The following is a 14,367-nucleotide window of genomic DNA, read 5'->3' as shown; positions in this document are numbered from 1 at the left end:
GCACAGCATTATAGGCTAAAGGGCCTTCAGTGTGCTGTTCCATTCTATGTTTTACAACACCTACCCAACGGTAGCTGTGTAAAGACAGCATGGTCCAGATGGTCAATGGCGGGGATGCAAAAAGAAAAAAGCCCTCTCTTTTGAACATACATAATTAGACCTAGAACTTGAAGTGAAACAGTGACTGGTATAGCTAATAGTGTTGGTGCCCGATAGCTCCAGCAAGCCAGGTTCTCTCCGAAGCTTCAGTGCTGTTCTCACTGTGACCACATGAATTACTTCCAGGTGCTCTCAAAGATGTTAGAAAATGTTTGGGTTACTAGGTTATTTACCACTGTAAGTTGCTACTTATGTAGGCAAGTGGTGGAATCCAGAGGGCAGAATGAAATGGAATCAGTGTGAATGGTTGCTGCACACGCAGTGGATTGAAGGGCCTACTTCTATGCAGTTATGGATGCATGATGGATTTCTAGTAAGGTTATTGGGGGAAATCAAGCAAGGCTTTCAATACAGAATTGGAAAAGCACTTAAAAGAAAATAATTTGTATGGTTATTGGGGAGAAAAAAGATATCTTGGGAATGAGACTGATGGGATTGCTCTAGAAAGAGCTAGGACAATTCCTAATTCTATGATTCTAGACAGAAACGCTAAAATAGAATTAGAGGACTAACGGCTAAAGGCTGGGGGTGAAACTCAAATAGGTTTGATGATGAGAACAAGGATCTGGAAATTACAGCACAAGGAATCAATGGAAGTCCTGTGTTTGCTTTCCCCCAAGTACTTAAATGTTCAGCAGGTCCTCATCATTCAACGCAGTTCAGTGCTGAGTTTGATAACGGTGGCGTGAAATGTTGATGCACAGCCTACTCGCATGAGCTGAAGCAGATATTGGTAAGTTGGTTTATTATTGTCACGTGCAGAGTGAAAAACTTGTCTTGCATACTGTCCATACAGATCAATTCATTATGGGACTATAAGGTGAAAGAGTGCCGAATAAGGAGTTACAGTACAAAGACAATGCAGTGCAGGTGGGCAGTAAGGTGCAAAGTCACAACGAAGTAGATTGTCAGATCAACAGTCCATCTTACCGCACTAGGGAGCCATTCTATGGTCTTACAACAGCAAGGTAGACACTGTCCTTGAGCCTGGTGGTACCTGCTTTCAGGCTTCTGTGTCTCCGCGATGGGAGGAGAGAGGAGAGAGGATGTCTGGAGTGGGTGGGATTTTTGATCATGCTGTGTGAAGTTGCTTTATTTGTATTGCAAAGACAAACTATATTCACCACTGAGAATTGGTAAAACCAAACTGATGTGTTAATAATTGCTGAGCAACCTGGAAAAATAACTGCAATTGTGGAGCCTCACTTGGTGTTGGAAAACAGACAAGATTAAGATTATTATCTTTGCTGTGAAATTTCCTTTTTCAGACTGTACCTTGCTCAAACCAGTCTTCCCAATGCTCTCAATTTATCTTTTTGTACCCACTTTCTCAATCCTTTGGATATAATTGGTTAAGATTTTCCCAATTCATTCAGGTCCTACCTGCCGCTTTCTGTTGTTGAAAAGTTACCATACTTTCACAAAACTTCCTGGCAGAAATGGCAAAAACAAGTGCAAGACAACATATGATGATGGGTAGATACAGTTATAAGCCTTGGTACAGTAAAAATTTGATTCAACTGAGCGCCAAGATAGAATGGTTTGAATATACAAATGGTCACTGAGAGAAGACACTATAACATCCAGCAAATATGGATGAAACCATGCAAAATCTTTCCAATGGAGCCAAGTGCTAACAATGTTTTTGCAATCACTTCCCAAGCAATTTTCCCCCCAATATTGGCAGTTGCTATTGCAAATATCTTTCATATTCATCCCGTTTCACATACATAGGTATATAAAATCAGGATTAGGCCATCAAGTATGCAAGTATCTTTTGGCTGCTGAACAGAGACATGGCATTATCCATCTTGGCTTGTAACTCTGATGAGAATTTATCAAAGTGAGGTTTGAATTTTTCAACTGTTGCAGTTGGTTTTCAGAACCTAGCATTCCAGAATAACACCATTTTTAAAATTAATTTTATTTATTGAGAAATACAGCAGGGTAACAAGGCCGTTCTGGATCAACAAGCCCACGCTGTCCAATTATACCCATGTGACTAAAGAATTATCTGAAGAGCTGCACAACAATATTACTGAGCATGTTCCTTTGTTCTAACCTTGCTCACCAAAGTAAAGAGCTTCTCCTTATCTAAAACCTTTAACCAGATCACCCCCAAATATTCTATCTTCAAGCATCATCCATACAACAGATAGCTATCAAGTTGCCTCGAAAGAATTTTATATCAATGTGTGACACTGGAGACAATTACACTCTACTTGCGAAAGATTTCCTCTATACAGGTGCTACAATAGAATCATAAACCAGTGTCACAATCACATTGATCTAGCACCATACTTTAAAAGAAGTGAGAAGTAAGTAAAACAAAATCTCTTAAATATGCAGTAAGTCTTGTGACTGCCCAATTTTTAATGTCTTTTTTTGCTATTACCTTTAACTATTTGATGAGATATTTGAAAACTTGAAATTATAGATTATGACGTTCAATGGCAGACAATGAAATGATGCAGTGGACTAACAATAACAAAAGCTTTACAAGATTTGCAACATAATTAAACTGTAATATTGTTATAGCATAACAAGGATTTTTAAACTTTAATATCCAAGCAAAACCATGAAACAAAATTTCTGTATGTTCATGTCACAAAACCTTTATTCCTCCTTCTTAGAAGGCAGAACATGAACAGAAGCAGTAGCAAATTAGCAAAAGCAAGGAAAGAATTAATAGTTCTCAGTTGCTATGTTTGCACAAGGAACCAATTCTAAGCAGTGCTGGAACAGCTTTCAGTGGAAAATGTTAATACATAGTCATCATACAAACCAATAGGACCATTTGAAAATAAAATCATTAGAATCACCATTTTCACAGTGAGAATACCCACTCCAGTCCCACTGTGAAAAAGGAAACATTTTGCATCTGTGAGACACTTTTCCTACATGCCATAGTGTTGCATGCAAAGCAAACCTTTTCTTTGTAAAAAAAAAAGTCAAGTTAAAAACACTCTTCCCACCTACAGACTCTAACTTGTGCCTGAATCACTTTTAAGATAAGAGTTCAATTTTTTGATCTGTTATTGTCTGATCCAGAGGGAGAAACCAGAGATAACTAACTCCTTCAGCCGTGTTGAGGTCTACTCCTCATTACCAACAGCTGAAAACTTTTGATGCTTTTTGTTTGAAAAGAATCAACCGACCTCAAAGCACTTGGTCTAAAGCAAATAGGGGGTTGTAGTCCATTTACCATTTCTGTGTTACAGCTATTATGCAAAAAGTATAAAACACTGCCTTTATGCTGCCAAGCCGCAACTACTCTTCTTACATCAAAGCATTTTCATCACAAGGGTTTTTTCTTCCAAATTTATTCATTCCCAAAACAGAAGACAACGATTCATACACCCTAATTACATCTAATTATCAATTCCTTTTTCTGTGACCAACTTCAGCCGGAGCTATTTACTACTTGCATTTCTCACACCCTCCCCCATGCCTTTTGCAAGACAGCTAACATAATGGCAAGTTCTTTGGAGGACAATTATTATTCCTTTTATGGCCTATTATAAAGGTTCTACCTGCATTAAATAATTATTCTATTATTGGTTTCAACAGAAAATGCATGTTAAATATGGGGACCTCTTGGCTAATTTGACAGTTCCCCACAGTGTTGCTGCTTAGAGGCAGTGGAAGAGACCTCTCCTGTGGGCCTTCTCCTCATGCTTTCTTTTCATGATCTAAATGAGACGTTTATTGGATTAGGGTTCTTCTCTGCAGACCTCCGAGGTGGCCTGTAACAAAGAACTTAAAAATCCCAATGACTATACTAATTGCCCTGGGATTAAAAACAGAAAACTTGATTCAGCATTACATCAGTGCACCAAAAACAGAGGAAATTTATTAGTTTCACTCTGGACACCGATGCTTTTAACTAGAATGAGTAAGGTAAGGTTATAGTGAGACCTTCGTTGGAAATTTAAACAACAGGCAATTGATACAGGCCTGATTGTGGAATACAAAATAAATTTCCCAGTAAAGTGAAGAGAACAGTTATACATCTATGAAAATTGATGCAAAAATAGGGATGAAAGTCTCATAAAGACTGTCCTCAAATGATAAACAGCCAAGAATTAAAATGACATGAGTGAGAAGACTGCATTGAAAGTCAATTGATAAGCAAATACATCGGCACCGGATTAACCCCAGCACTCGGCTCAGGTGACAGCCACACCGAGGTCATGTACTGACCTCACAGGTTGGTCTCTGGGTCATTGTAGCTTATAAAAGACTGTTGTAGTGTCAAAGTCTTATAAGGCTGCAATCTGACAACTCAATTTAAGCTTCCAAACTGATGAATCCAAAAGGATGGTGAATTGTTCGCGGTGTACTATTTGCTATTATATAGACGCTTGTTAATGAAACAGAGATGTCCGAGTCCAAAAAAACCTACGAGGTATCAACCTATTGCACGAGAAGGAATAAAAAGGAAGCAAACAAAAAACTTTAACATCTCAGTACCCAATGGCTAAACCATATGATCAAAGTAACTCATGTCTATTGGCACACCCTTGTACAAAATTAAAACATTAGCTGCGATTAAACAGTCACAGTCACATTTGATCAAGGTATTATTGGTATCAGTGTGTCTTATTACAAGACTTCTAGTTCTTTAATACTTCTAATTTTATCTGCTGCTAGGTTAACCTTAAAGATTTTAGTCTGTAAATTTTGAATGGTGCAGTATGAAGACCAGTCAGAACGTTAATCCATTTGTAAGTGATTCAGGGTTAATGCAGGATTTGTTCAGTTCTTCATCAAATGAAGCCTGAAGTGTAAACTGCAAGGACAAAGTAATTCATGATTTCTAACTTCTGTGAAGAACTACCAGTAATAAAATTAGATTCAACTACAAATGAACTTACCCTATGGAGGCAAAACAGTATCAAAGAAAAACGCAGCCTTCCCCATACCATGCTTCTACACCTCCCATGAGAAGGCATCTGTGGAGGTGTCCTGATGCCAATCACCCACCAATAGACAAGATATACCTGCGGTCACCTCTGTGATCTCTGGCAGGAAGAACTTCCAAACAGTAGACAGAGACAAATATAACTAGCTCACACCTTCATCAAGAGAGGCACAATTAAAAAAGACAAACTCATCTATGAAGTAATCAGAACTGAGACTAGAAAGTGTGATGAGATTGAACATTAAGTGAACAGGGGTACTCTGTTCTCCCTCATTACTTCCATAGGAGTGCAGAATCCTCTGACAACTGGAGACCAAAATCAATGTTTACCAAGTTCATTTGTCTATTTCTCACGAGTTTTAAATACTCTGTAAACCTCTTTATAACCTGTCTGTGTTGCAAAAACTTAGCCCAGAGAGAAACACCAGCTCAGGGGGTTCCCAGTCTTTCTTAGGCCATACAGCCTCATTAACTGAGGAGTCCATGGTCCCCAGGTTGGGCACCCCTGCTCCAGCTCAAAGGAATAGTTCAAGCAGTTATACCGCACACAAATCAAATTTCTTCAAAGCTACTGTCGAACACCATTCCCCCAGACACATCCCTTGTTCTCTTGTCCCTCAAGCCTTCCACCAATTGGAACAATCCTATGTGCTTTAACCATTCCAATCTACTTTAACCACTCTATGTAGCACCATTTCATTTCACCATATTCAGTTCTCCCTTCAAAATAAACCTCTTGCTTCGCCATTATGTACTTAAATCTGTCATTTATCCACCTATTCTATAAAAATTACCTGAACTAAAAGGCAGTATGTCTCATAAGCAAGCAGCCTTAATTTGAGATTTCCACTGGGTTCCTCAGGCACTTCTTCTTCGCTCTCCCATCTTTCCATCATTCCTCACTAGTGTGCAAGGCCTTGGGTCACTTACAACATTATGAAATTAACTAACTGCAAATATTAGTCAAAAGTATATTTTTGCACCCATCCATTAATTTACGTGATGAGTCATAAAACTTCAATTATACCCATCTTATCCTTTCAACAAGAATTAACACAAGATTTATTTTCTCTTCACAATTCAATGATTTAAGATAAGCGTGTACATAATGCCTTAACATGAACAATAACAAAAGCTGAGAGTAACCTGTTTCTGTGGTAATTATACCAAACTCACCAGTCAGTCCCTACTTAAAGAGAACAGAAATTCTCAACAGCTGAGGAACAACAGAACAAGTGTATTTAGAAATGTCATGGAGCTATACAGAAATAAATTCTATTCAATGTATTTCTACAATGTGAATATTACAGAGATAAATTTCAGTCCCTGACATTTTACATGCTATATTCTTCAGAATATATTGTCTATTATACAGTACCTTTCTTTTAAAAATAGAAATTGCCAGTGGCAGTCAAGAGTTAAAAGAAAGCAAGCTATCAAGTTGTTGCGTGCCTACTCAAAAAAAATCTAAGGACCTGTCATTGTTAGGTTCCCTTTCTCCAACAGCAATTCCATTAGCAGCATTCGTGGTAATTATTAGTAGCATTCACCTTGAAGGCAAGATCAAAGGAAACTATGTAAACCCTGATCAATATTACAGTCAATGAGAGAAAACATCAAAACGTGACATTCTTTACCTTCAGGACATCAATAAATGGCACAAAGTTAGCCCTCTGAAGCCCATTTTTATAGAGGTCTGAAAGAGAAAATTGGTATTAGCTTTGCTACTTAGCTTGATGATAGCATCTATTCTTCATTTTGGCAAATACATGCACTCAACAACAGCAGATAATAGCAAGACCAAAGGTACAGAATTGATTCCTGCTCAAGCAATATGTAGAGTTCTTAATAACAATCCATGATAGTCATAATGCAAACTAGAGTGTGAACAGCCACAGAAAGTCTGCCGACGTTCTGAAGTAATGATACATATATTGGTGTTCACATGACCCAAGTCAGCATTGAAACACAAGGATAAAACAGTTAATTATTTTTTTTTAAATGTCAAGGCCAACACTACTCAGACACAGTAGAATAATTCTACTGAGTTGGTGTCGTAGGGAGACGGCATCCATCATTAATATCCCCCACCTCCCAGGATATGTCCTCTTCTCATTGTTACCATCAGGAAGGACGTTCAGAAGCCTGAAGACAGACATTCAGCAATTCAGGAACAGCTTCTTTTCCTCTGCCATCCAATTTATAAATGGACATTGAACCCATGAACACTACCTCACTACTTTTTCTTATTTCTGCTTTTGCACTACTTATTTTAACTGAACTACCAGTACATTATGTATATATTTACTGTAATTCCATTTTTCCTATATTTATCATGTATTGCATTGTATTACTGCAAAGTTAACAAATTTCACAACAGATGTTGGTGATATTAAATCTGATTCTGGTTCTGAATTTAGCTCAAACTTTGGAAAATCAAAATAAATATGTTTCAGTTATATTTATGAAACAACCTTTTAAATTGTGAAAAATGTTTAAAAAGAGACAGTGAATGGCTATTTGACCACCTGCCTGTTCAGCCTTTTAGTACCTAATTTTAAAAAAACAATGATTAAAAAAAGGCAGAAATCATTGACATTCCTTATTTGTCATAAGTTTGGTCTTGCTAATGTGAACAGCAGAATATCTCAAGAGCTGTTAGTCATGAATACTTACAGAAAATGTTGGGGTACATTCCACACTCACCAAAACATTAATTATTTAAGGAGGTGAACCATGCTCATTTCTTGCCTCATGTTTGTTTTGGTGCTAGAACATGCTGAGTAAGTTATCTCGCTCTGGTCAGTAAAAAGCAAAAAACTGAATATGCTAGAAATCTGAAAGGAAAAAGATCAGAGATACATAGCACATTGGATTCAGCTCCTCCCTCTCCATAGACGCTGCCCAACTTGCTAAATATTCTCAGGTTTTTTTTGTTTTATTTAGTTCTTGAATATGATTGGTTTCGGTATTTAAGGAAGGGAGAAAGGAAAATATCAGAAAATGAAACAGGGTTCCATATAAATAGCTAACAAAACTTGCAGGAAAATAAATGTGCCTGCTGATTAAGAACAATATTGATCTTAGCTGAAATCCATTAAATTGAAAGATGAAAAATATGATTCAATTTACAGAAATTCAAAGAACCTTCCATTCACAGAACAGAAGAGAATTTTGACAGATCACTGGATCACCTCACTAACTTTCAATTCATTGGTCTTGACTGCCTCCTTTTCACCATGGATGTCCAGTCCCTATACACTTCTACTTCCAAACACAAGAAAATCAGCAGATGCTGGAAATTCAAGCAACACACACGAAATGCTGGAAGAACTCAGCAGCCCAAACAGCAACTAAAGAAAAGAGTACACAGTCGATGTTTTGGTCTAGAAGGTTCTTGGCCTGAAACATTAACTGTTTACTCTTTTCCATAGATGCTGCCTGACTTGCCGAGTTCCTCCAGTATTTTGTGTGTGACACTTCTCTCCCCCATTAAGAAGGCCTTAAAGCTCTCCACTTCCTTCTCAATAAAATAACCAACCAGCTCCCCTCCTCTGTCTAGCAGAATTTGTCCTCTGGTCCAATAATTTTTCCTTTGGCTCCTCCCACTTTCTCCAGACACAACGAGTAGCCACGGACACCCGAATCACCCCAGCAAATGCCTATCCTTTCCTTGGCTAGGTAGAACAGTCCATGTTCCAAGCCTTCCCTGGGAATGGTCCCCAACTCTTCCTCCGCTACACTGATGACTTCATTGATGCTGCTTTATGCAACCATGCTGAACTCGTCAATTTCATCAACTTTGCCTCTAACTTCCACCTTGCCCCTAAAAGTCAAGTATGGTCCTGAATGTGGTGGTGGAGTCCGGTCCCAAGGCGTATCGAAGCGATAGGGCCTGGGTCATTGACCGAGGAACCACCCAGTGTTTGGATGATTTAAACACCAGGCCTGATGGATTGAAAAGGCAGGGTGTCGGGACATGAGGCGAAGGTCGGGCCAGTTCTGCTCACTGCTCCGCGATGTTTATTCCGCTAAGTGCTGCACTGAGACCGATGCTGTGGGTCTGCTCCGGGCTGCGTACCTGCGGGCTCTGCGATCTTTTACTCTGCTGTGTGAAGAACTGAGGTTGAGGCTGTGGGCCTGCCCTGGGCTTCGTGTCTGAGGACTCACTTTGGTTCTAAATGCTATTTGCTTACTTTTATTGTTTGCATGATTTGTTTTTTTTCTCTCTCTACATATTGGGTTTTTTTTATGCATTCTTTTAGGTATCCTGTTTTGTGGCTGCATGTAAGAAGACGAATCTCAGGCTTGTATAATGTATACACTTTGAAAGTAAATGTACTTTGAACTTTGAAAGTCACCTCCTTCCCCTTTCTCAATCTCTCTGTCTCCATCTCTGGAGACAAAATGTCAACCAACATCTTTTATAAACCTACTAATTCCCACGGTTACCTTGACTATACCTCATCCCATCCTGTCTCCTGTAAAAATGTTATTCCTTTTTCTCAGTTTCTTCGTCTCCAGCACAACTGTTCTTCGGATGCAGCTTTCCTTTCTGGGACATCAGAGAACAGGGTTTCCCTTCCTCCACCATTGACACTCCCCTCACCCGCACCTTCTCCATTTCCCGCTGCCTTAACAAGGATAGAGTTCCTCTCTTCCTTTTCTACAACCTCATGAGCTTCCACATCCAACACATCATTCTCTACAACTTCCGCCACCTACAAAGGGATCCTACCATCAAACATGTCTTTATTTCCCTCCCTCTCTCCGCTTTCCACAGAGATCACTCGCTCCATGATTCCCTTGTCCATTCTTCCACGCCCACTAATCTCCCTCCCTGCAAGCGGCCAAAGTGCTACACCTACCCATTCACCTCCATTCAGGGCCCCAAAAAGTCCTTCCAAGTGAGGCAACATTTAACCTACAAATCTGTTAGGGTTGTCTATTGTGTCCGGTGCTTTCTACATTGGTGAGACCCGTCGTAAATTGGGGAACCACTTTACATTGAACACCTATGCTCCATCCACCAAAAGCAGAATTTCCTGGGAGCCAACTCCCATCCCTGTTCCATGCTCTTCTCGTGCCACGATGAGGCCACCTTCAGGGTGGAGGAGCAACTCTTTATATTCCAGCTTGGTAGCCTCCAACCTGATGTTGATGGTATGAATACCGACTTCTCCTTCCGGTAATAAAAAATTACTTCCCCCTTCCCTATTGTCCACTCCGCTCTTTTACCTCTTCTCACCTGCCTACCACCTCTGCCTGAATCCCTCTATTCTTCCCTTTATCCAATAGTCCACTCTCTTCTCCTATCAGATTCCTTCAGCCCTTTACTTTTCCTATCCAATTGGCTTTACCCATCAACTTCTAGCTGTCCTCCTTCCCCACCCCCACCTTTTTATTTTGGTGTCTTCCCCCTTCCTGTCCAGTCCTGAAGAAGGGTTTTGCCCAAAATGTCGAACGTTTATTCATTTCCATAGATTCTGCCAGACCTGTTGAGTTCCTCCAGCATTTTGTATATGTTGCTCTGGATTTCCAGCATCTGCAGTCTTCCTTGTGTTTAGAAAAAAAATTTTGATTGATATAAATATTTCCAGTCCTCCACTAAACCTGTATGGGGAAGTACACTCCTACATTTTGAAATTTATTGCTTAAGGAAGCATACAAAACAACTGGTAGTTCTGGTCCAGGGCACCTTGGTGGAAGTATTGTATAGTGCAGTGTTAGGTCAAGAGGATTGGGTTCACTATAATTGCCTACACTGTTAAGCAGCCTGCCAATATTACTGTACATCTCACACAATTAATAGGTACTTGGACAAGATTTTGAAGGACTGTCAATACATGTACCACTGGCAACCTAACAATGAGATCGTCGCATTCAGGAAAATAGAGTAAACAAAAGCACTAGTTAGAAAAGTCAATGGAATAGCTCCAAAGAGAATGCTGCACAGTTGAATTAAGCCAGGAGCACTATGGCTGTAGAGTGAGAGTTGTCTGAATGCAGTGCATTAACAGACTAATGGCACTGCTAGATCAATCACTGGTCACTAACGAGACAGCAGAAACTGCCTAGGCAGTTCTCATAGATAGCATTTCTATATTTCTCATAGATAAGATTTATCCAGCAGTTGATACTCAGACATCAGAGCATACTGGACAAATTTCATTGTGCAGTGATGTGAACAGGCAATATAAACCAGCAACACAGTTGGTAACAAATTTTCTGCAGTGGACCCTGACCACAGACATTTCCAAATGCAGTAGCAGATTAATATCCTTCAAAATAAAAGCACATTTGGATTAAGAGTGAAGGATCATTTTAATTTCCAAATTTAACTGCATTCTCAATAGGAAATAGGAACATTTAAAATTCTGTATCCTCATCATGGAAGTGAGCAGAAGGAAAAGGCACAGAAAAATGGGAATGTTTGCCCAACTGCTTGATCACAAGAAGTATGTGGTCAGATTATCTATCGCCATTATACAAGATGCAAGACCCTAGGCAATGCGCAAGTATGAAATAGAGGAGGAATTCAACCCTCTAACAAATGAATGCAATATGGAAAGAGATCATGTTTTAAATGCTGTTAACCAAGTAGATATTTTAACATCAAAATCTACCTGTCCTAGAATTTTATTTAAACACTATCAATTCTGAAAAATGTATCATTTCTCATTTTGTAATTGCATCTTTAATTCTTTTTAGATATATGTGCATCAATGCTAAGACTATTCAATATGAGAACAGATCATATTGCCTCAATATACATCCTTCTTCAGGTCATTGTTTATGGCTTGCTGGATGTGTGTGTGTTACCATGACTTCCATAGTACCAAGTCCCAACAACTTTCTTAGCAAAGTCAGGGGTCTAGAACTGACCAGCTTTTATTGAGACAGCTCTTAGAAAGCTGGCCTAATCATAATACCACCCAAGATACAATATTTCACTTATAGAGGCAGACACCTATTCTTCCCTATAAAGTTAATTTATTTATGACTTTAAAATGGGGTACATTATCAAATTTTTATTAAAGTTAACCCATAAGTGTGGTTAGATTGAGATCTTGAAGGATCTATTCATTACATTAATATGTCTAGTGGATTTTAACAGCACAAAAATGCTGCTGATCAAATGAAAAAGATATTTTGAAGACACAAAAGCCTGTAGATGCTGAAATCTGGAAGGAAATATCTTTACAGGTTTTTAAGCACAATATTCCTGACTTGGAAATTAACCTGTTTTAAGTTTTTTACTCCATCCTATAGGTGTGCATCTAAGTAGGAATCTATATGAATTTGAAAAGGCAAACAGAAAAGCCAATACATGTTCATGATGTGAAGGTAGGAGGAGTAGTCCTAGTTATGAATTTAAATTGGCAATGGTAGGAGATCGGATTGTGAATAAATCAAAAACCAGGTTACATCCATCATTAGGTTACCATCCTAGTCCGACCATAACCATCATTATGAGGATCTGTGGGAAATACATTCCCCACAAGGGCAATCGACTAAACCTATTGAAGCATTTCCTGACTATAACACCTTTGCATATTTTCTCTCCTGTTCCCTCTCAGTCATTTTTCAGGTGGTACCTTGCCTTTCATCAAGCCTACCACCGCCCAGACAAACACCATAACTTAATATTATAATACAACAGGGTGATAAATTGTTCATATTCCAGATATATGCCATTCTGCATGTTACATTTCCATGGCATTTATGCTCTGATGTTACTTCTGATTATCTTTGTTGAATTCCATCAGCAAACACTTCAATTCCTTGCTCTATCAAGTACTTACCTATACCTCAGTCAAACTATTTTCTAGCAAGTTTGTTCTAAGTTCACTAGTGGATATATGAGTGGCTTTCTTATGTTAAGGCTGCTCATTTGGATCGCTATATGTTACCTTAACAGTGGGTCTTCAATCGTTGCTTAGTCAGCTCTTTTCTAGAGTGAATCTCAGCCTCTATAATAATTCCATGTAGACATAAATATAACTTTCTAATGCGCTTTATTTTATCTCCTTTCCCTTGTTCTTTGTAATCACATGGTTGGGTGTGTGTTAATCAAACTTTGCTAATACTTTTGCTTCACTATGCTCCCACATTACTGAAAGTTTCAAATTGTATTTGAGAAAAGAATAATCTTACCTTCAGGTGGTCTGTTGGATGTGGCCACAACAACAACACCGTTTTTGAACAGATTTTCAAAAAGCTGCTTCAGTATCATGGCATCAGCAATATCTGTGACCTTACAACATGAAAACAAAACTGTCATCGAGTGGATCAGGTTAATTTACGCAGAAATAACTCACTGTCAGATGGAAGCAAAGAACAGATACACAAGGTAAATTAAAAATGCTTCAAACCAAGAATTTTTTCATTACACTCATTAGCTATGTTTAAATGGCTCAGTGTTAGTCATGAAAGCAAAATTAAACATATGCAGAATGAGAAGAAATTAACATGATAAAATAAGCTATGGATAGTTAAGGAGAAATGCATTTCAATTGGCCAAACAAATCACACATGCCCAGTCAAGATTTATACCACCACAGAGAAAATGGAGCTCCTGGATGGAATTATTGAACCAAGGGCAGTATTCTAGATGGTAATCACTGTGTTCGTATACATTTAAAAATTAACATAACTCACAGCAGTAAATATTATTTATTACATCCCCATTAGAAGTGAGTACTGTGTAGTTTATGAGAAATCATTTGCTATATATGTTTCTTCCTGTCACATAAAGTTTCCAAAATCGAATCTTTTCCATACCTAATTTACACTTTACTGTGACATCTAAATTTCAAATCCTGCTCTCCCCATACGCCTTAAAATGTTTATATTAGAAGCTGGAGCAGAAGAGAGACCACACATGTCATTCTAGTTTCCTGTTGCTTTCTTTGGCTCCAAAGTATAGCCTGATTGACTTGCTGCTAAAAGAAACATTCACCACCTTCTCACTGCTTTGCACATCATCCAAAACACAGGAAAAAAGAAACAAATATACAAGATTCTAAACTTCTGTGCTGCTGGACCATGATTCTCGATGACTTGACTGCTTGCCATCAGCAATGACACTCTCTCCTGTTACACAGATCAGATTTACATTAATGCCAGATCCTTGGCTATTCTTAATTATCTCAGAATCAATCAGCCTTCTCTTATCCTTCATCAGCCCTGTAATTCAGCTAATTTCCCAGACCTTATCCCCGTTGCTAATTCTAATTCCTACACTGTCTTTCCTTTCCCAACACTGATCTCTTTTGACCTTG

At 38.7% G+C, this 14,367-nt stretch overlaps 1 protein-coding gene across 1 annotated transcript in view; it reads right to left on the bottom strand.

Moving 5' to 3' along the window:
- The window catches only part of afg1lb (AFG1 like ATPase b), a 134,296-nt gene that overhangs the window by 69,383 nt on the left and 50,546 nt on the right, over positions 1 to 14,367 (bottom strand). Inside the window, exons 6-7 of the mRNA XM_072277609.1 lie at positions 13,241 to 13,340; positions 6,721 to 6,779 (exon numbers count right to left, since the gene is read on the bottom strand). Coding sequence (XP_072133710.1) covers positions 6,721 to 6,779; positions 13,241 to 13,340 — 159 coding nt within the window. The remainder of the gene's footprint in view (positions 1 to 6,720; positions 6,780 to 13,240; positions 13,341 to 14,367) is intronic.

Source organism: Mobula birostris, chromosome 2 (assembly GCF_030028105.1).
Source record: "Mobula birostris isolate sMobBir1 chromosome 2, sMobBir1.hap1, whole genome shotgun sequence".
Taxonomy (NCBI): domain Eukaryota; kingdom Metazoa; phylum Chordata; class Chondrichthyes; order Myliobatiformes; family Myliobatidae; genus Mobula; species Mobula birostris.
This window is presented reverse-complemented; position numbering and strand designations above follow the sequence as displayed.